The sequence below is a fragment of the Prunus avium genome, chromosome 1, assembly GCF_965620075.1.
Source record: "Prunus avium chromosome 1, drPruAviu1.hap1.1, whole genome shotgun sequence".
Classification (NCBI taxonomy): domain Eukaryota; kingdom Viridiplantae; phylum Streptophyta; class Magnoliopsida; order Rosales; family Rosaceae; genus Prunus; species Prunus avium.
In genome coordinates, this window is record NC_142284.1 from 51722802 (window position 1) to 51745136 (window position 22335).

At 37.6% G+C, this 22335-nt stretch overlaps 3 protein-coding genes across 3 annotated transcripts; 1 reads left to right on the forward strand and 2 right to left on the reverse strand.

Annotated features, from left to right (window-relative positions):
- Positions 1-621: 621 nt before the first annotated feature.
- Positions 622-6551, reverse strand: HB-8 (homeobox-leucine zipper protein ATHB-8). The gene is made up of 19 exons (XM_021963757.2): positions 6061-6551; positions 5691-5934; positions 5367-5526; positions 5063-5163; positions 4802-4892; positions 4259-4354; positions 4047-4160; positions 3849-3932; positions 3598-3753; positions 3424-3498; positions 3193-3299; positions 2921-3107; positions 2564-2749; positions 2381-2464; positions 2074-2208; positions 1641-1966; positions 1435-1534; positions 1121-1270; positions 622-972 (listed from the first exon to the last, which is right to left on the reverse strand). The coding sequence occupies exons 2-19, from the start codon at positions 5909-5911 to the stop codon at positions 826-828; spliced, it is 2520 nt and encodes an 839-aa protein (XP_021819449.1). The 5' UTR covers positions 5912-5934; positions 6061-6551; the 3' UTR covers positions 622-825.
- Positions 6552-13299: 6748 nt separating this feature from the next.
- LOC110761158 (Thioredoxin superfamily protein) lies at positions 13300-16128 on the reverse strand. Its single transcript, XM_021963565.2, has 10 exons — positions 15883-16128; positions 15744-15788; positions 15559-15615; positions 15333-15402; positions 15185-15226; positions 14974-15047; positions 14756-14826; positions 14495-14580; positions 14229-14338; positions 13300-13640 (listed from the first exon to the last, which is right to left on the reverse strand). Exons 1-10 carry the CDS (start codon positions 16039-16041, stop codon positions 13578-13580), a joined length of 777 nt encoding a protein of 258 aa, XP_021819257.1. The 5' UTR covers positions 16042-16128; the 3' UTR covers positions 13300-13577.
- A 4234-nt stretch (positions 16129-20362) lies between these two features.
- On the forward strand, positions 20363-22202 carry GATA9 (GATA transcription factor 9). Its single transcript, XM_021963588.2, has 2 exons — positions 20363-20951; positions 21201-22202. The coding sequence occupies exons 1-2, from the start codon at positions 20601-20603 to the stop codon at positions 21996-21998; spliced, it is 1149 nt and encodes a 382-aa protein (XP_021819280.2). The 5' UTR covers positions 20363-20600; the 3' UTR covers positions 21999-22202.
- Positions 22203-22335: the final 133 nt, after the last annotated feature.

Sequence of the window (22335 nt, forward strand, 5' to 3'; positions counted from 1 at the left end):
GTTTTCTTTGTTCATAAACGTAAAGATTGGCCATAAGTCGAATCATCTAAATCTTTGTGTTTTGTTAATTTATTAATGTCGTTTATGCTTTGTCGGGCTTTGATGCAAACACATATATATTCTGATTGAAGCAAAGCATCAGGAATTTGACAACATCCAATATGGTGGGGTAAAGACTAATTAAGAGATAGCTTATCTGACTAGTGATTACCCTATAGAAGAAGCTTAATTAATGTGATGATTACCACTTAAACCATGTTATTCATTTATATTCTGATCTTAACTAAAGAAAAATTAAAGAATGAGCAAATGTGAATGATTGGATTTGTACCCGCAATTGCGCATTACATATATATATATTTTTTTTTTGGATTAGTCTATTTAAACACAGAAAAGAGATGGGAATTCTTTTTTGTCAAAGTTAGTAAGAATCGTAAACTGCACACCGGTACCATGGGGAACTGGTTTTATGAAAGAGCGGATGACTAGCATATTTGGTTTGACAACTACATTGGAGCATACCTTTGAACAAGTAATGCTTGTCCCTCGGTGAGATCATAAAAAGCATTCAAAATACAGTGCTAATATGTGTTGATTTTTCAAAAGATTCAAAAAAAAAAAGATAGGAAAAGGTAGGAGCATTATGATTCATATATAAATAAAGCATAAAGCAAAACTCAAAGAATAGAGGATAACCCAAAACATTGGGCCCAATATACCTTTGGTGCACATGCTCATGACAAAGAAGAGGTTTAATTTCTACTGTAGGTTTTTAAAAAAAGAAAAAAAAAAATCTAAATCCTATGTTCTGTTCTGTCCAAAGTTTCAGACAAATGACCAGTTGATGAACATGAAGCAGATGCAGTGAGCAGTTTCTTCTTCATTCAACACCTTCCATGCCACTGCCCTCTCATAAGAGATTGGCCTTCCCATGCTTGACATGCATATGCCACCTTGAAGACACATAAAACCCTGCAGCCCCCAACACAGGTAAAAAGAAAAAGAAAGGTCAGGTTAATTAATCACCTATTTCAACAGTAAAAAAGTGAGAGTCATCAACAGAGCATGTCAAGGCCTTCAATGTTTGTCCAAATCTTAGCTGGACTTCAAAGCAACATACCTGCTGCATTATCTGTGGGAACTCAGAGAATAGGGTCTTCCTTCCATTGTCATCAAAAATCTTTTCCAGTGTAATATCCTGAAGTGCAACTAACGTCGTCTCGAGCATGTCAAGGCCTGCCTGGTTTGCGAATGTGAAAACTGGCAATGCCTGCATAAATTATGAAATTAGATTATGGAAGACTTTAATTGTTATAAAAGGAACATGCCTCACAACTTCTAAGTGAAAGATATATAGAATGGAAAACCTTGATGAATAGGCTGAAAACGGCATATTTCAGACATAGAAAGGAAAGAAAAATGGTAACCATATACCTTCAAAGAGCAGCATAAGATAGCATCCGAGTGATGCCAAAGAGATTTGAGAATGGACTCACTTCCTTCACTTTTTAGTAAGTCTCCTCCTAGATAGCACCTGAAACGAAAGTGAATTAAGACATAGCAATCGCATAAATAAATAAATAAAATTGTTTGTAAGATAAGAATTTGTTCTATCTAACCAATTTTGTCTAGTTACTCACCTATAGCTCTGACAGATCCAACCAGCGAGTGTTTGTGCTTCAGGAGTGCCAGGTGGTGGCCGGAAACCAGAATTAGAACCAAAACGAGAAGGGGAGAGAGCCAGTGCTACCCTCTGTACTGATGCAATAATACTGCGGACATACTGGCGAGCCATGGAAGCTACATTGTCTTGAAGGTGAATTTCAAATGCAAATTGGAATGCTATGGTCATCACAGATTTTGTATTTCCAGAGTGACCTGCATTATCACCAGATGCTCTGCTTCCTGCGGGTCCAACTTCAAGAGCAGAGGCAAGATCAAGTGTACGGTTTGGACTGGGGGCATCCTGCATAATAATTTAAGCATATAAGATACCACCGCCACAAAAGAGGAGAAAATGAAATCCATAATAAGAGAGAGTTTTGTAATATTTCATATAAGATGAATGCTTACCATCCGAGAATCAAGAGGAATGATCCGAAAACCGGAAGGTAGAATTGGACCATCATCAGAAAATGATGCATCAATGGGAGCAAAGACTAGTTCAGCGCAGGTCCCGACCGAATTCTCATCCACTCCACTGCATAGCTGGTATACCATGCAACCGGAAACAACAAAAAGCCAATGACTATAGTCAGTAAGGATTCAAAAATAACTAAAAAGAATAAGAATTTAAGAACAAGGCCTAACTATAAGGATTCATCAAATACTGCAAGCACATAATATTATAAATCAAATGGAAAAAAAATTATACACTTACTTGCAAGAGGAAAATGTCAGCTGCAGGCATAATCATGTCTTCTCGATAGTGGCCCATGTTCTCGATCTTAATGACCTCCATGAACTGTTTACAGAGAAGCCATAACATATCAGAATTCAGATAGCGTATTATGTGAGCGATTATGTTTACATTCGAAGGAAAAATTCAATGACCAGTACATACCTCTTCATGCTCAATTGTGTGAGCTAGTGGAAGAATAACTTGATCTCCAAAACTTCCAGCTCGAGACCCTAGTAGGCCACAGGGACCAGGTTTAATAGCAGCAGCTGAATAAGCATCAATACTTCTGTCAGCCCACTCCGATCGGTGTTCTCGCAAGAATCTAAGAAGAATGGCTGGAGGCACATTCTGCAGGAAAAGGAAACAGCACAGATTGGTAATAAGACGATGTTTATTTAATGAGAAAGAGAGAGAGAAAAAACCATGTTTTCTCATGTTGAAAGTCACTTTGCTTGTTCTTAGTGATTAGTTCAACTTAATTCTGTTAGTTATTGGCTGTAACGCATTTAAAATCCTTACTTGGAGTAACATGGAAGCTTTGGCACATAACACAGCATTGCTCATTGATGGAACTCCATTGGCATAAAGATTTGCACCCATCTTGCCCGGGGACGAGTTCACAAGAAGGGTAACATCATCAACACCATCACTTTCTAAAATAGACCACCCCTCATCTGTAAACCCATTAACTGCTTCATTGAAGCCCCTGCATTACAAAAGTTGTAAGATTTCGATAGGTAGAAGTTGATCAACCATTCCAAGAACAATTTGGAGATTGAATCATAGCATACTTGCTCAATCTCTGACTAAGACCACGTAGAGCTGCAGGCCTTCTCCCCCAGCCAGCAGCATTAGGCTGAGAAACTTCTTGCGAAATCTGCCTCAAGTTGCGTAAAGCCTGAATCAAGAAAAGATGTCGACATTAGAATGTAAGAAACCCCACATTCATCTCCCCAGACACAAAATTCCAATAAATAAAAAAACTATATGCCATCAGACAGGACAGGAGAAAACAGTCTTACCGCCATCGTTGTCTTCTGAGCAAGCAGTGTTGAAGACTCATAAAGTGGGCGCAAGACTTCAGGTACACTCCAAGGCTAGATTTAAGTAATCAAATTAACCAAGTCAAAATTTTAATCAATCAAGCCAGGAAATGACATTGCTTCAACATATAAAGCAAAGCCTGTTCTGCATACCTCCAAATCCATATGATCAACAATGTGGATGATTGACCCACCACCTTCACAAGGTCTAATCAGATACCCACTTGGCAGCATTTCTGCTCTCACAAAATTCTGCACTGGTGGCATACTTGGACCATTCTGAGTGTTGTTAAGTGACCTTTCACAAACCTACAATCAAAAAAGAGAAAATGACACCAAATTAAAAGGGCTTGCAGGGCAAAAATTATTGGCTCCTTTCATCAAAAAATTCAAGAGTTGCATACCACAAGGCTACCATCTTCCAAAACAGATGTGTAGCGCAGCAACCAGAAGTCTCGAGCTGGTGCCAAAGTTGTGGGTGCATAGAGCTACAGAGACAAACATTTCCAAATTTAATTTTGATAAGTAGGTCCTAAGTTAACAATGGTAAAACAGAAAGGGTAACTAACAACAAAAATATGAGATTAGAGAGCAAAACCTACCTGCATGTAAAGAAGTTCAATGGTTCCACCATTGCCAGTGGACAACACATTTAGCACATCCACAGATCGGCAATTTCGGAACCACGAAGGCCGATCTTTAAGGATTTCAGCGACCTGTTTATATACACCAACATCACTAATTAATTAATCTTTCTTACAAAACTGTACCAAGATTAGTACTTAATCACTAGACCAACTGGAGAAGAACTTACTCTTGTAGGCTCTAAACCCACAAGGCCGCATGCACGTGCTGCCACACCAGTGCAACCGTGAGAAATAGCAACGATTCCAATGGAATCCGGACCAGGCTGTGCAGTTCAAAATCAACATAATAAGATATTGAATTTAGAACCCAAAAATTAAAATCAGAAAGTATCTTATCTTATTAACTTTATACATTTGATAAACAGTGTACTTTAAAAGCCTGCATTTTTATTTTTATTTTTCCAAATACCAGATAATTATGTGAAAATAAAATAATCCAAAAAATATTCTATTGCCTTTGGGTAAAGGGAAAAATGAAATGAATGAGGGACCCAAAAGGGTTAAAGCAAAGATTAGTCTGTCCAAAAAATATTGAGATGGTGATGTGGTTTGAGTGTTGCTTAGAAGGTTAGCAAAGCCATGTAGGCTTGATAAAATTTTCTTGATAATCACAAAAGATGTTGGAGGAGAGCATAAATGTTAACAAGACAATAGAAGATGATGATGATGATGATGATGACAGAAAAGAGAGAAAAGAGAGAAAGAGTCACCTTCATCCCAGGCATTTGGACCCACTCCACAGCAGTTCCAGTGGCCTTTGATAAAAACTCTGCTAAAGTTTCCTCAGCAATGGACAAAAGTCTAGAAAACAAACAAAGCACAAACATCCCAAATAAGCCATTTTGATATATAAGTTATAACAACAACAAGAAGGACAAGGGACAAAGACAAGGCAATTGCATAAAGCACGAAGAGTGAAAAAGACTCAACGAGAAGAAAGAATAAATCAGATTTCAAGTTTATTCACTGACCCTGCAGGGCTGGCATCCCTTGGTGGATGCTGAGGAGTCAAATGGTGTTGACCACTCGTCACCACCGACTCACAACTTGTGTCTGTGGTGGCAAGGTTCGTCTGCAATACAAGAAAGAAGGATGAAAATATAAAAAAACCATATTGAAGAAAACTTAACTAAATAAATTTAAAAATCAACAAAAAATTTGAGGTGAAAATTTGGATTTTTCTTATCATATTCTCCATCTTTTATAAGAAAATTAACCAAGATTAAATTTTTTTTGTTCTTCTGGATATTGTGAACCTTGGAGATGAATGCTTACATTCTGTGTCTGCTGGCGGAAATAGCTGTTCTCATAGACAAGCTGAGACACCTGCTTTTGCAGCCTATCATTCTCCTCCATCAGAAGCTTGTTCATTGCGGTCAGCTTCCTATTCACAGTTTGCAATCTAGACGCCTCTTTCCTCTGTTTCTCTCTGCATCTGCAAAAACACAGCAAGCAAAGAAAATTCAAAACAAACAATACAAAAAAGTCGCAAACTTGATCTTACCCACCAACAAAAAAGACCAATGAAAGCAACCCAACTGAGAAATTTGAAAACTTGATGAACCGAGAAGATGGAAATTAGAAAACAGGTGGCAGTACCTGCGGTTCTGGAACCAGACTTTGATCTGCTTAGGCTCGATGTTGGAGAGAATAGGGCACTCGCGAATGAGCTGCTGGCGACGCATAGAACTGGGCTTTGGGCACTCATGGTACAACCTCTCTAAAGCTTCAACTTGCTCTGGTGTGTACCTTACGTACTTGCCATTGTCCATTTGCATCTTCATCCCACCATCTTTGCAGGCTGACGTCACCGCCATCATCCCTACCTATATAGGCCTCCTCACTACATACATCAAAGTCACATAATAATTTACAAACATAAAACAAAAAAATGTATGGATCTGTAAGCTCATGGATCATAAAAACAAGAGGTTCGATTCGAGGATGATTCTAAGCAAAACCCACTCACCGTTTTGGTTTGCTAAGAAGCTTTGCTTGATGCCCAGAAGCTAGAAAGAAGCTTAATGGGATGCTGTTGTTTCATTAAATCATAACAATGGACTAGTTCTTCATCATGATTGATATGACAAACTTGGAGCTTGGAGATCTTCTATAATTTCTTTTGGGGGCCTTTGCAATCAATTAAATCTCTGTCCTTCTCTCTGTTTGGAAGCCATGGGCAGTGTCACAGAGTCGTGCTGAAACTTGATGACAATTGTGTATATGCTTTCTGTTTTTTTTTTCTCCAAAGTATGCTATATATATCAAGTAGAAATGATAATAAAGCAGAGATTTTTAATAGTGAGAGAATGGCTTATAAGAAGAGAAAGAAACCCCATAATACCAGACAGACAGAAGAGGAATAATAGACCATTTCTTGTTTTCACATCATTTTTGTTTCTCTCTCTCTCTCCCTCCCTCTTTCTCTTTCACTCTGTTTTGCTGTTGCTTTTGCTGCTGCTTCTGCTTTTCTTGCAGTGTGGTTTGTTTGGGCACTTTCCAACACTTAAACTCTGTCTCTCTGACTTTCTCCTTTTTTAATTCTTTTTAATTCTTTTTTTTACTCCAGGACTTTTTTTTTTATCTCTGAGTTTCTGTTCATCAATCCACAGTTTCATGTACATGATGCCACACAACAATGGTGAGTTGATCTGAACCCTCCAATTTTAATGTCGAAAAAATGAAGTGAAAGGTAAATGTGTAAAAACCATGGTTGGCCTTGCATGTGTAAACGAGACAAAATTATGAGGGCTTTCGCATGCGGCCTCATTTTCTCATATACCCTCACCTCCTCCTTTCCATCTCATCATAATCCAAATCCCATGCATAATATATACATGACATACACACACATATATATAGATATATATATATATATATATATATATATATATATATATTTATATAAACATAATAAACTTTTATATATGTAGTTTGGCTGTCAAGCAATATTGCACGTTGATGTTGTCATGCACAAGTGTCCAACGAGTTGCTTTATAATTAGAAAATAATTATACATTCAACATGAGATTTAGATTTAATCTCTTAGATTAATATATATATATATATATATTCATATTTATATTTGTGTTCTTGAAAAATATTGGAGTGATGACTAAGTTTGGACCCAATATATTCATCCTTACGTATTGATGATGTGTAATTCAACAAACAGATCTCTTCAATAAAATAAGCAAGTCAACACGTTTTCTTCCTACTATCTATTACTAATCCATAATCAAACATTAACCCTAAGTTTAATTCTATACTCTTGCCCTAAACCATAGCAACTTTAATTGAAAAAAACACTTAACTAACCTCAAGACATTTTTATACTTCCGATCCAATTAATTAATTAATTAATCAATCGAAAACGATGCCGTATCCATTTCTATTTTCCAACTTACTTGTCAAGAACACTGTCTTCCAATATAAGAAAATCCATTTCCCTAGCTAAGCTAAACCCTAATCTAACATCTTAGTTAATCTTGGTTTAGCGTGTTGATTAGTCGTATGACAAGTCACAGACGGATTGAAAAAATTTGCAGCTCGATATAATTGTCGTAGGTTAAAAAGTTGCTACCTAATTATATCACTTTCTTATTAAAAAATAAACCCCTTCAGTCTTCAGAAAAAGAAATACAATTACTTTTTCCTTCCACCATATTTTTCTTGAGTGAAAAAGTCAATACAATTTTGCCAAGTCAATGATGTATGGTCTTCTCTCATCCGCCATCATCAAATTTTCAAATTGTCACCCCTCAAAGTTGGCCGTCACTAAAAGGGAAAATAAAAAAAAGAGTAAACAAACCATATAATCCTTTGCTATGTGATTGGTTACAATTAGGAATTAATGGCAGACCAAACTAAGTGGTGTTTGATTATAAATTGCTCCAAATCTTAAGATAGACTTTAAAATTCAATTGAAATCCAAAATTTCACCTTAATGATATGGCACTTTTTTGCCCATTATACAAGTTACAAGACCCAAAAAAAAAAAAGTTAAAAGCTTTACCCCCCCAAAAGTCCTAATCTAGCTTAAAAGATAAGGAGGCATGCCAACATCAATGGCCTAACACAAAAGAAAATTAAAGCAAGGGTTTTGATTTTATTTTAATTAAGGATGCCGCTTACTTTCTTCCTGTAACTGTAAGGAGATACTTTTTATTCCTATGAATCACACTGTAAATTATAGTTTGACACATTTGCAAAAATAATTAATAAAAAATACAAAAAGAAAAACTAATGATACTGTTATTGGCAAGAATATATCAGCTCATACTCACACTTAGTACGGAATGAAGTATTTTTCTTTTAAAATAATTAACTAACTAATTAATTTTACATATGTCAACGGGCTGTGACATTAGCATGTGGGCTGGTAAAAGTGATGGCATACCCCGCCACTTCCGGTGGTAGGATAGAGAAGCGTGCCACCAAAGTTATGTGAATTTTTTTTTAAAAGTAAAAAGTTTGGGCCTGTCGCTGGCCGACATGTGTCGATTGGTGTGTAGAGTGTGGTCGACGCCAGCAGACCATATCTGGGTGTGGTCCACACGTGTGGACCCAAAGTTAGATGTGGCCCCCGCACGCGTGAAGACTCCTCCTCAGCTTTACAACGTGCTCCTCGCCACCACCCCACCTCATCTCATGTTTTACCATTTTCTTTCGTTTTCTGCCTTCTTTCACTTTCCGCCCTCCGAAAGAAGATCTGGCGGATTGTCTTGTTTCCCACGTGCCGGAAACTTCCACACAAATTGGGTATATACTACTTTTTTATGTACTTAAGAGCAACTCCACCCATTTGCCATTTGTCATGGCAAGGGAACTAGGGCAACTATTATTCAAGTGAATAGTGGCTGCCCTTACAAAAAGCAATGTGTGTTTCCACACGCTGTCATGGCATAGGGCAAATATTATTCATTTTTTTTTAAATCTAAATAATTAATTTGGATAATATTTTCGGATAAAATTTTTGGGTTCGTACTTGTCAATATTTATTATAAAATTCTTATCTCATAACCGGTTTCGATAGAAAAAGCCATAAGATGATAAATAAAAATACAATTTGAAAGTAAATAAAATGTTGAGTAAAAAGTGAATCATAGTATAAGTAGAAGAAAATGTATGAGGATTTGGTGTTGAAAGTGAACCGCATGTTGACGTCAGCTCCCCCCTGGGGCTTGAGCTCGCGCTGTCCTAGGGCTAGCCTATCTTTGTGGGTCCCACCCCCAGCTCGGGCAAAAGTGGCCCGTTGGAACTCGCTTTTTGGCTTGGGCTCCCTCAACCCTGGGCTTGGGCTCCTCGCTTGAGTTGCTCTAATGTCACGTGATGAGAAAGATATAGAATCATGATATACACTCAAGAAATTATATTTCTGATTTACATATTAGTATTATCTAATATTTCGTTATACTTATAAAATAATGTGGTGAAATTATTTATTATGTGTTGTAAATCATAATATGAGAAGAAGAATAGAGAGAGAAAAGAAAATAATTTGGGATTTTTAGGTTTGATTTTTGGTTATGAACAAAGGAAATACAATATGAGATTTTGGGCGAGGAAGGGTATATTGTTGTTGGGGCCTCCTTTTTATTTATAAACAAAAAGGCATCATAAGTTAGATTCCTTTGGAATCTTAATATCATACATATCCGAGTACAACCTACTAAAGACATAGAGAAAAATTACAAAACCAAATACATGAATTATTGTAAGAGCGTTCTTTTTTCATCAATTGATTCCCCACCATTATTGCTTCTCTATAAACGTGATAAATGGAAACTTGAGAAAACTGATCTAATAGCAGCCATATATCTTATGCATGGTCTTCGGTGTTGGGATTCAATTTCTCACATTAAAAAAGTAGCATACTTCAAAGAAAATTATTACATGATATTGAAATAAGGGTGGTGCTAGAGGCACCAACTTTGGGCACCACCTTGGGCACAAACTCTTTAATAGAGGTGGAGCCCGCCAATACAACGGGTCCCACGCTCTGTTAGACAGTTGGTGCCCAAGGTGGTGCCCAAAGTTAGTGCCTCTAGCATTTTCCTTGAAATAATGTCACATGATATAACACATGCATGTGTTCTAATAGTTAATATTATTATACCACGTAACCATACTCTAATACCACATTTTAATTACACGGATTTCAAACCTATACATTTAGCGAGTGTACATTTACCCGTATTTTGCAAAATCTAAACCATTCTAATAATCTAATGACTCAAGATATGACACGCCAATTTTTAACTTTTGACATGTATATATTTAATTAACTTATTAAAACAAAACAATAAAAATAAAATAAAAAACAAAGCAGCCATACTTTCCTTCCCACCTGACCTTGCGATTGCCATCCTATCCTACCCCTGATTCCTCTCCACAAATCTCTTCATCTCTTCCATGAATGTGCATCATTGTAGTTATGGTTTTTTTTTATATTTATTTATCATCATATGCATCCTATCCCACCCCGACTGAAATCCTATCAAAAATAATAAAATAAAAATGGCAGCATCGATATTTAGTAAGGGTGAAGACGTCATTATAGTTGCTCAGTCAAGCAAATTCCTAATTCTTTTGAGAGAGAGAAATTCCTAATTCTTTTGAGAGAGAGAGAGAGAGAGAGAGAGAGAGAGGAGGTCGGCTATGAGGAGGAAAGGGGGTTGCCGTGAGTGTGGGGGGGGGGGGGGGGGGTGAGGTGTGTCATTGGTGGCTATGGTTTTTTCTTTATTGTTTTTGTTTTGTTTTCTTTAGTTTAGGGGTGTATTCAATTTAGATTTTAAAAGAATTTAAAGAAGTTTAAAAGTTCAGGTGTATTCAATCACAATTTTATAGAAGTCTATACTATTCTGGTTGTATTCAATTCATACTTTTTAAATTCCATTCAAATTTGGATGTATTTAATCACGATTTTAAAAGACTTCATAAAATTTTGGGTGTATTCAATTACCCATTGATTTTAAAAAAAATACAAAAAGTTGTGGATTTTGTTTGATTATAGACTAATTTTAGGCCATGAAAAATCTTTGCTTCCCCTCAGAGATTTTGATAGATATATTATTTTTATTCTCAAGATATGATTTCACAATTTCTACTACCACCATTTTATCATGGCTATCATCATCGCCGCCACCACAACCGACATCACCGCCACCCCCCAGCACCACTGCCATCGACACCTTTGCCGCTATTCCCACCGCCACCACCCTTACCTCCTCCAGCACTACATGCCCAACCGTCACCCATAAACCGTCATCGTCATCACCCCTAAATCCTTTTTTTTTAGTGCTATAAACTCCATTAAAATTAATAATAAATCTCAATTAAAATCTATACACGAATTCAGTCAAAAACTATGTGTAGTTTGTAGAATTCAGTAAAACTCAATTAAATTCAATTAAACTCCATCCACTTTATAACTCTTTTAAAATAATTTAAATTCAAAATTGAATACACCCTCCTTAATTTATTTAAACTTAATAGTGTTAAATTAGAGTTAATTATACAGATGAGTGTCGTTAGATTATTATAATGACTTAGATGTTGCAGAATACAAATAAATGCAGAGTTTCAAAATATAAGGCTTCGGGATCCATAATTACACCATATCTTAGTGATATACATTTTTGTAAGGACAAGTTGTAGTCGTAGTCTATAGTATCAAATGAGGATGAGACATGGGAAGTGGGTGTTGGGGACCACTGAGAAGAGTACGCGTGTCGCTTTCTTTCGGTGGTGTCAGAGTGACATTCTCTTAGTTGTTGTTTATTTGTGACATTGGGAAGCGTGCGTTTTGGTTCGTCAACGTAACGGACTTTCTCTCATCGTCGTCGTCGTCGTCTCCTTTTACTGTGACACGACGCACCGCTGTCTCCTTGTCCTCTCTTTCATTTTAATTTGCCAAATTTATTAATTACTTAATTGTAGAGCTGCGGCCCCCAATTCAATTATATCCTCCAGCTCCAGCTTTCATTACCCAAAATGCTAAATTTACTTTTATTTATTGCTCTCGGCAAACATCTTTTACTTGCTCAAATCAAATCAATTACTCCTTTGCTTCGCCATTTTAAGCACTCATTTTTCTCCTTGTAAACAGCATCATTCCCACTTTTGTACCAGTCTCTGTCAACCCAGTTTCTTTAGCGATAGCTAGCTTTTTCTTTTCATTTTAAAGTAAAATTAAGACCCAAAACGTAGATATAATGAACAATCCAAAGATTATGATGAGATGAAATTGAAGCAGAGAGAAGAAGAGTTGGCATGGCAATAGCACCAATCACGGTATGACACGTGATAACTTCTTCACTTAACATACAATGATATAACGAAAATAATGTGATTCTAATTCCACACAAGTGTTTTTCCGTAGAATGACCTTTTCTTTTTCTAAGTTTTTTTAATTTGAATTAGAGTTGGTTAAGCAGCTAGCTTTATGGTATAATATAAATTAGAGAAACGCACGCGAAGGACGAGCATAAGATTTATGAAGAAATTTATTCATTTTATTTTGGGAGGAGGAGGAGGGAGGGCACATCGCGAAACACGAGTTAATGGGAGTGAGGGAAAGTGGCAGAGAGAGGGGACGGCCTCGGCGTGACATGACAGCGTGACCCGACAACAACCAAATACAAGATACATGATGGAGATGGGATCGCCTGCCTTGGATATGCAAATTCAAAGCCTGCCTAGTGAGGGGGGCCCACCTTGGATTGTGGGGTCACCCATTGATGATCCTGATTTGATTGATATTCTCATCTCTCATCTCATCCATCGGCGCCCCCTCACATCACAAATCACATTAAATTTTTTAAAAGGTAGAGAGAATATTCGGCGGCGGCGGCGGCACTTTCTTTAAATGAGCGACGCCAATCTCGGTTGTTTATTTAATTTTTCCCACCTCCCACCGCCAGTACATTAAGCGGCTAGCTGGGCCCCCCCACTGCACCTCTGAGTCTCTCTGACGTGGCGTTTATATTGGGTTTGCTTTTACTTTACGCGCCACCACCACCACCACCCACCAATAGTTACTTGCTTTGCTCCCAAATCCCAAATCCAAGGCCCACAACTTTGGCTTTTGTTTGTGGGCTCTCTCTCTCTCTCTCTCTCTAAGCCTTATGCTTCCAATTCCAAACATAGGCCCCGCCCAGCTCTGTTAGTCCAACAGGGTCATCTATTTTGCAAATACAATCATAGATTCAATACAATTCAAGAGCTCTTAGAATTTCAAATTTCCAACTGATTCAGAGTTCAATTTATGCTACTTCTGACCTAAAAATACATCCTACTCTTACATACACTAAATCAAGCAAAAATGGGAACTTTTTCTCGTCTTCCATGTAAAATCAGAGGGAAATGTTTTAAACTTGAATACATGTTCTTTACACCCTCAAAACATATGTGGACATACAAAGAGGAATCAAAATTGGAAGCTCTGATGTTGGAGAGCATATAGTGTGGATCGATGTCAAAATCCTATTTGCCATTTATATACTCCAGAAGGTGCCGATCAAGCTTGAAGTACCGGGAAAGAAATCTCTGCAACACAAACAATCAAGCCCATAAATGAAATAATTCTCGGGAATTCAGACCATATTAACATGAAATCATACAACAATACCAAAAAAAATTGCTGAATTATAATCTTCACTAGTTCGAAGTTTATCAAGCGTGATAGACTGAACTAGCAAATTTCATTATGTTACTCAAAAAGCTGGATGATTAGAATCCGGTGAACCCAACCCAAATCCTCAGTCTCATTTAGGTTACTGAAAAGTTAAACAATTTGAGACCAAAGACTGAAACTACAAATGACATAGGTTTAACAGCATCAACAATGCTTCCCAATTAACCCCAGAGATCAGAGATTCTCATGCCTATCTATGTTGAATATGAAATGGTGCAGCAACGAAAGCAATAATAAATACAGAAGTTGCGGTCAATAAAGTAGGGATCATCAAAACACCAAACCAAACTAAACCGTATCAATTTTTTTTAATTTTTTTTATAGATCATTCGTCAAAGCTTTTTTTATTTTAAATTTCACTCTTTCAGGTGGTTGCCATTAGAAAGAACTGAACACAGGAAAATTGACTGCCATCTTCGTGATTTAATTTGTCGCAGTACCTTAGTTATGGGAGGACCAAAAGGTTTTGCTTGAAAATCTGGTTCTGGATAGCGCGCAACTTCATCTCCATGCGAGAATAAGACATATGTAGGAAGTTGGCTCATGCTCCCTGCAAGTTCATGGTCTCAATAAGGATTGCTGAGCAGTAAGCCAGTTACTAAACGTAGATAAAGATATATTACATAACAGTGGATCTGAAAGTAATTAATGAATTTCAAGCAAAGATAAAAATTACGTTTAGCATTTGTTATGAAATATCAGTTACCAGAGACAGATATTCCAAAATACTCTGCAGCATTTGGGAAGAGTCCGAGGTCAACTATTCCAAAAGAGAAATTTTTGTTGGAATATCTGCCAATAAGTATTTGCAACCAACCAGAAAAATTCAGTAATAACTAACAGAAACCATTACAAAAACAATTTAAAGGAGCAACAGTAAAATGATCACAATAGCCAGAAATATTGATCCAAATCTATCTCTCTCAAGTTAATGAGCATTAGTTGGTGGGAATTATGGCACACATACGTAATTGAGAGCTCAGGAAAGCACCGACTTGAGCGTATGCAAGCAGGAGAATATGCAGCCCGAAATTCAACCTGCATAAATTATGTCACATTAAGCATATCAAGAGAAAGAAATCTAACATTTAACTGTTTTTGTAAATCTATTATCATTGTGCCTATAGCTCAATACACCAGTTATTACGAGGAAAAAATCCTGAGAAAAAAGTCTGTGCAACCAACCAGCCAAAGTCTTGATGTGCTCCCTTCAGTCAGCAAGCTTTCCAACTGCAATGGTGTTAATTTACTAGAAGTGCCTGAGAGAACTCGCAAAATGAAAATAGAGAAACAATTTTTAGTTTAGGACATTATATAGGAAGCCAAACTTGTGGTTTAGAATTTGCATTTAATCAACGTAATGCACATGGGAAAAAGAAATGGCTTTCTTGGGTACCTAATTTTTGAAAGGCAGGTTGTTGTGTGAAAATGTATATTACTGCACGAAAGAAAACCACAACAAATGTACATTTGGGTCAATATATATGTGTGTTTGTATATAGATATATCACTGCAGAAAGAAAGAGAATTTGAAAGATACCCACCTGTAAAAACCACTATGTAACAGAGAGTCAAGTGGTAATCCACTATTAAAGTAAGACCAATAACAAAAATCTGCAAAAACAAAAACAAAAACAATTACCTTGAGTCAAAAATAGGAAATGAGAAAATATGAAACTTCAATTTGAAAACAGACATTGTGAATTTGTTTGTTAGTAACAGATCCATATTCCATAATATAAGTGGTGGGAATGAGATTAGATTGGTCACCTTTGCAAAGAAGATCGTATCAGCAATATATCCTTCCCACGTTTCTTCCCTCACTATCTATTGCAAATAAATCATAAAAATAAAACAACAGCTAAATGCCCAAAGAAAAAAACAGAAAAAAAAACATGGATTTCACACACATTCAGAAATTTAACATGAAATGTTGAAGTTGAAACAGTCCAAACCTTGACGGCAGTCAAGAGCCCAAATGCCAAAGCCGCTTGAATTTCCTAGAAACAAATTAAAACAATAAAAATAAGGTGAAATTTACGAATCAAATTCGATGCATTGTCAATGATGTTTCAGAGAGAGAGAGGAAATTACTCGATGAAGGAGGCGATCGGTGATGTGGGTAGAGAGGACTTGGACTACGGAGGTCCGGAGGACAAAGTAGGAGAAGAAAGCCAAGAAATGGAGCAGATAGTACGGCTCTGATACCATCGTATTCAAGAGCTCCATTGGCTTGCTCTGCTTCTTGTCCATTGCTTCTCTCTGTGTCTCGATCTGACTCCGCTACCAGCTCTGAGCTGAGTTTTCACTGCTCCATCACAAATCACAAAGCTTCGTCCCAGTCCCACAATTAATTAAATTAAAATTGAAAATAATTATTTTGTATGGGCCTCTATTGGGCTGTAATAGGTTTTATGTAGGCTAAGCCCTCATCAAACTACAAACCCATTTTCTTTTGTGCCTTGTGTGCGCATTTGTTGGACGGGAGATGTGATGGGATTTGATTCAAATAACCCAATACTCGAATTCAACCCATTTGTTTGTCCAATACGCTTTTGGACTATCACCATAATTGAACTTAATACCCTAGATTATTTTTTCAGCTCAAACTCACGATGGATATTAGCTTCCAAACAATTTCATCCAAATTGCTGCCAATAAAGCACTTGAGTGCCATATGCCCAATATTAAGAGGGCAATTCGGTCCTTCATCTCTTCGGATCTCCTTCCGAAAAGAGATTTAGGGTTTATGCATCAAACGAGGCCTTAACCTACATGTTGCATTGGGTTAGAAAAGAAAATGGCATTTGCATATTTGCAAGTATCAAAAAGCTTAAGTAATGACTTAAGAAAGAAACCAACTACCAAGGACTAAGGGTGGGCACAATTTGGGTCAACATGACTAAACCATCCAATCTGATCATAGTGAGTTGGGTTGGCTTAAAAATGAGCGGATTTTGAGTTCAAAAAATCATAAACCGGTGTGTATAAGTTGGATTACGAGTTGGAAGCCAAAATTTAAAAGTAAGCTTGATTTTGAGTTAACCTGACCGAACCGCACAACTCGATCACAAAAAAATTGAATTGGGTTGACCTAATAATAAGTGGATCTTGAGTATAAGAAATTATAAACCATTATATATCAAATTGGGTTACGAGTTGGAGGACTAAAACTGATCCAACCCAGCCTATACCCACCCCCACCAAGGAAAATGGAGCTAGGTTGGCAAAGTGGTAAATTTGCCCCACCTTGCTCCGTCTCCCTCCTATTAAGCCTCAAATCGTACAACTGGAAAAGAAAAAATGTTGCTTGGGCTTGCAACACAAGCCTGTCAGGCTGGTTCAGGATTTTCAGGCCTTGCTCGATTCATTTGACTAAGCAACTTTTGGTCCACGCTCACATTTACCCAAAATTTCAAAATATAGCTTAGCATTGCAGCTTGCAACTTTTGTTCCCTTTCTCAATACATTACACCTTTGCCACTTTAACTTTGACAGTGAGGAAAACTGAAATCAAACTCATTTTCAATTACTTACTGTTTCCATTTTCTGCTTTTGTACTACAAAGGTAGTACCCTAATGAGCTATGTTTTCGGCAATCTATATACGCTCATGTGAATGATTGATAACCGTTACTGATATTATTCCTTATATTATAATTTTAGTGAGTTATGATTTTGACAATCGTCCACGTACTTGTGGGTGATTGTCAATAATTAATGTGCGCATACCTTTCCGATACCAACGGTTGATGTGTGCATTGGTGCATCTCGCTCCTTGAACTTTTCTTAATACCATCAAACCTATAATTTACTAGTCCTTGTATCTATATTTCAATATTTGACACACAAATGACCGTCCTATTAAATATAAATTATCAACAAAAATTGAACCTAAAATGACTCAGAAACCATGTCATTGTTCCATAAATTGGCTCGTGTTGTGACAAGCAAACCACCGGGAAAAATAAAAGGAAATAACTTGCGCCTCCAAACCACATGACTTGTTGCTCTCCCACCGGAGATTGACTGGAAGAGTGGAAGAGGGGACGCACGTGGCAACGCGTGGCACGTGCTTGCACGTTATCGTAAAATATAAGATGACGAACCGTGCATGATTATATATTTAAAATTCTAACATATCCGGTCCAAGCATCTTAGAAAAGGCAATGCGCTATAGATCCTCGCCACGTGTCATTGACCACCGTCAGTTTTGGCTTTTGACACGAGCGAAGCACTCACATGGGCCGCTGACACTACACCAAACTCTATCACGTGCAAACTGGACCCCACAGATACTAAATTACTTCATGAAATATCAACCAATTTTTGAAAAAAATAAATTTTATTAGAAAATTGAAAAACGAAAACAAAAAGGGATGGAAAAGTCGAAAAAATCTGTGAAAGATGAAACCCTCCAAGCCAAGCAACGGCCCAGGTACCCTCTCTTTTTCAGGCTTTCCTTTTAATTCACGCAAAAAAGTAGAAATCAAAATAATAAAATAGACAGATAAAAATAAAAATAAAAATATCTCACAGCAATAAATAAGAACAACATATATTAACACCTTATCCATTCTTCTACCTAGACTTACCTCGGGATTGCTGTCCTCAAATTCGGGTCCCACCTTACTCAGCCTGCACTTCTCGATGTCTGCCACGTGGTAACTTACCCAACATTCAACCGTGTTTGTTCACCATCTTTTTTTTGGTTTGAACTCTGGAGTGTTCACCGTCAGCTTACCTCCTTATGTATGTTAATTGGGAGGACGTGATTTTTTATTTTATTTTTTTATAGTAAATTCTAGGAGAAGGTTACTATTGTTGACGGCAGTATAAAAGTCAATGGCAAAGGAATCAAATTTTCCCCAGCTAAGACAAATAAAATTCTAAAATATGAAATTACATCATGCCATTTTGCTTGACTCCCCCCTTTCAACAATATAACAAGTAACACTAGAATAAGAGTCAGTGAAAATTTTCATACTGTAAATATGGGTAAGGCCAGTTGGATAGAATTGCGTTCGCTCGTTGCACCTAAATTTGAATCCCCCTTTTCGTAGGTTGGATTAATTTCAAAGTAATTGAAATTTGAAAGCATATATGCTCTTATAAACAAGTAAAACTTCATAAATTAGTACAAATTCAATTGTTTTAACAATCTAGGATGGTCCTCGTAAAATTACTTATTTTCTTCTTTGTGTTTTATTTATTCAAGAGGGACACGCCAAAACAAATGGAAATAAAATATTTGTACTCTTAATTTTTTATATAAGTATGCCACAAATTGTCACTAGTGAAAAAAGTGTTTTACTAATTAACAACAGACTCGCTCATAATGATCCTACGCGGCAAGGTGAGGTAAAAAGTGAAGGGAAATCCGAAATTGCAGGGTTGTAGGATGAGGGGGACACGTTGGGAAGATCACAGCCGTCGATCTGTCGAGGTTGAGCTGTAACCGTCGTGCTTACAAGTGAGGGCTTCCATAAAATAAAGCCATTTTGCAGAGGGATTAGTTAAAAGCAAATATTATAACCAATTAAAAAAACAAGTAAAAATCAGAGAAAATAAAAATATTTATAAAAAAAAAATAAAAAAAAAAGCACGTCTCCCCATAAAAATTAAAGCAGAGGAATCGGTCTGTATAAACTTGGACGCTAATGCACAAGGCCCAGCGATAAACCTGCTAGATCGGTTCCTAAGGGGTTGAATTTTAACTCTTAATCAGGTTTTTAATTATATTTTAGTGCCTAAATATTCCAATTTAAAAATTAAGGTTTTCTTTTACCCTTTTACCCTTCATGCTTTACCCACTGTTATTCGTACATTGCCAAATTTGTCCATGCCAAGACAAAGTGTAACTTAAAGGAACACCAACATGTATGTAGTGTACTTGATGATTGTATGCGGTACATGCGGTGATTATTGTTGTACAACTGGGTGATTATCACCACAATCATCAATCCACGTGCGTCTGATTTTTAAGAAAATAATTTGTGTGAGCTTGGTTTAGTGCTTTGAGTAGAAGAATAGTTGTGCATACTTTACTAACTATAAGTACGTACAATCTTTTGACTGAATTGTTATGTTATTCATCATTTTCATTGAGATTGTTAATCCAACAAGTGAGTCTCAACAGAATTACCCGTATTGTCTAATATCGTCCATGAAACAACAAAGAAGCGATTTGGCTCTCCTTTTCTAATAATCTAACTGAATGCTTTATGATGAACACTCCTTATACTCTCTTCAAGCAAATCACAATTTGAGACATGTAAAAGTAACTCATTAAAATTATAAAAAGAATATTTGCACGCATATCAAAATGTGATTTGTCTATAAAGAAGTAAATGAAGCTAAAAAGAAAGTGTTGAAATCACTCACAAACACAATGCCACATAAAAAGCAAAGGGACAAAATGGGCAAAGCAAATAAAAAAGAAAAAGGGCACAAAAGTAAGTTGGGGAGATTTCCCTTTAAAACCAAATTAAAGCCTCTTTAAAATTTGGTTGTATTAAGTGAATTAATTATTTAACTTTTAATTAATTATTATAGAGGCCTTTTATTTTGCTCGTCAAAATCCACCATTTTAGGTGTCCGTCTGTCCCCCTTGAAGCGCAAAATAAACCCTCTCGGCTCTCCCTCTTCCTACACTTTCTCTCACTATTTTCTCACTCACTTTCTCTCCTTCCTCCTCTCATTCCTCATTGCCTGCCTTAACACCAAAACCAAAACTTCAAAACGTCAAAAACCCAAAAAAAAAAAATAGATAAAGAAAAAAGATAACAGAGGAAACTTCCAGAGCTCGTAGCAATGGAAGCTCCCGAGTATTTTCAGAACAGTTTCTGCCCACAATTCACACCGGAAAAGCGCCACTCTTTTGACAATAATAACAATAAGGCCACCAATGGTGGTGGTGGTGGCGGTGGCGGGGACCATTTCATGGTGGAGGACCTTCTCGACTTTTCCAATGACGACGCGGTGATAACCGACGGTGGTGCTACTTTTGATAACGTCAACGGAAACTCCACTGACTCTTCCACCCTCACCGTCATCGACAGCTGCAATTCTTCTTCCTTATCGGGCTCCGAACCCAATGTCATCCCCGATATCGGGTCCAGAAATATCGCCGAAGGCCCATTCTCCAGTGACCTCTGCGTCCCGGTATATACAATAAATTGCATTTTGCTGCTTCTCAATTGTCATTTTTCTTTTCCTGGGAAAATTCATTTGTGAATTTGTTTTTCAATCCCAAAACAAAACGACAAAATCCATGATTGAATGAAATTCTCGGCGTTACGTAATTGGCTACAGTTCTGGGAAATTCGAAATTTGAATTCAATTGGGTATTTTTGATTGGTTTTGATCAATTAATTAATTAATTTTGTGAATTTTTGGACTTTTTTTTGGCAGTACGACGATTTAGCTGAGCTCGAATGGCTTTCGAATTTCGTGGAGGAGTCGTTTTCCAGCGAGGACCTGCAGAAGCTGCAGCTGATATCAGGAATGAAAGCCCGACCCGACGAGGCAGCTTCCGAGACCCGACAATTCCAACCCGAACCCAACCGAAACAACAACGCTCACAACACCACCACCACCACCAACAACAACCCGATATTCAACCCGGACGTTTCGGTACCCGCCAAGGCCAGAAGCAAACGGTCCCGGGCCGCCCCATGCAACTGGACCTCCCGCCTCCTCCTCCTCTCCCAGCCGACGTCGTCCTCGGAGCAATCCGACGTCGTTTCGGGTGGGCCGCCGCCGTCAACCACCGGAAAGAAAACGGTGAAGTCAGCACTGAAGAAGAAGGAGAGCCCGGAGAGTCCGGGAGGTGGGCCCGGGGAAGGCCGGAAGTGCCTGCATTGCGCGACGGACAAGACGCCGCAGTGGCGGACGGGGCCCATGGGCCCGAAGACGCTGTGCAACGCGTGTGGGGTCCGGTACAAGTCAGGTCGGCTCGTACCCGAGTACCGACCAGCCTCGAGCCCGACGTTCGTGCTGACGAAGCACTCCAACTCGCATCGCAAGGTGCTGGAGCTTCGGCGCCAGAAGGAGATGGTGAGGGCGCAGCAGCAGTTTATTCACCAAGTACCGCCGCAGCAGCATCACCACCACCACCACCACCATCAGAACAGGGTTTTCGATGTATCCAACGGTGGAGATTACTTGATTCACCAACACATGGGGCCCGACTTCCGGCAGCTGATCTAGTGGGAAGCGTACTAGAGTAGCTAAAACTAGGCAACTTTTCGAGGTTAATTTAGCGGGGCCCAGTTGATCTTCTTCTTCCTTTTTCTTTTTTTCTTTTTTAATTAATTAGACAATTTCGTAATGTGTTTTTTTTCTCTTCTTCTTCTTCTTCTAGGGTAATTTTCCCTAACTTAAACTTTGAACTTTCTAGTCTGTTTTAATGTTTTAAAATTTTCTCATATTTGATTTAGAGAGTTAAATTAAACTGAACTAATATCAATATGGTGCGTTACTTAAGTTAATAAGCTATAGTGCATTTTTAAATGCCTTAATGAGGTGATTGTGTTAATAAAAATTT

What these genes read in the sequence shown, in the direction of transcription:
- HB-8 (XM_021963757.2), bottom strand. Translation starts at nt 5,911, where the DNA reads ATGATGGCGGTGACGTCAGCCTGCAAAGATGGTGGGATGAAGATGCAA. An exon ending in AAGCTTCCATGTTACTCCAA is followed by an intron (nt 2,750 to 2,920) that starts GTAAGGATTTTA and finishes CTTTTCCTGCAG; the next exon opens with AATGTGCCTCCAGCCATTCT. An exon ending in TTCCTCTTGATTCTCGGATG is followed by an intron (nt 1,967 to 2,073) that starts GTAAGCATTCAT and finishes ATTATTATGCAG; the next exon opens with GATGCCCCCAGTCCAAACCG.
- LOC110761158 (XM_021963565.2), bottom strand. Translation starts at nt 16,041, where the DNA reads ATGGACAAGAAGCAGAGCAAGCCAATGGAGCTCTTGAATACGATGGTA. An exon ending in CCGATCGCCTCCTTCATCGA is followed by an intron (nt 15,789 to 15,882) that starts GTAATTTCCTCT and finishes ATTTGTTTCTAG; the next exon opens with GAAATTCAAGCGGCTTTGGC. An exon ending in TTTCCTGAGCTCTCAATTAC is followed by an intron (nt 14,581 to 14,755) that starts GTATGTGTGCCA and finishes ACTTATTGGCAG; the next exon opens with ATATTCCAACAAAAATTTCT.
- GATA9 (XM_021963588.2), top strand. Translation starts at nt 20,601, where the DNA reads ATGGAAGCTCCCGAGTATTTTCAGAACAGTTTCTGCCCACAATTCACA. An exon ending in CCAGTGACCTCTGCGTCCCG is followed by an intron (nt 20,952 to 21,200) that starts GTATATACAATA and finishes TTTTTTTGGCAG; the next exon opens with TACGACGATTTAGCTGAGCT.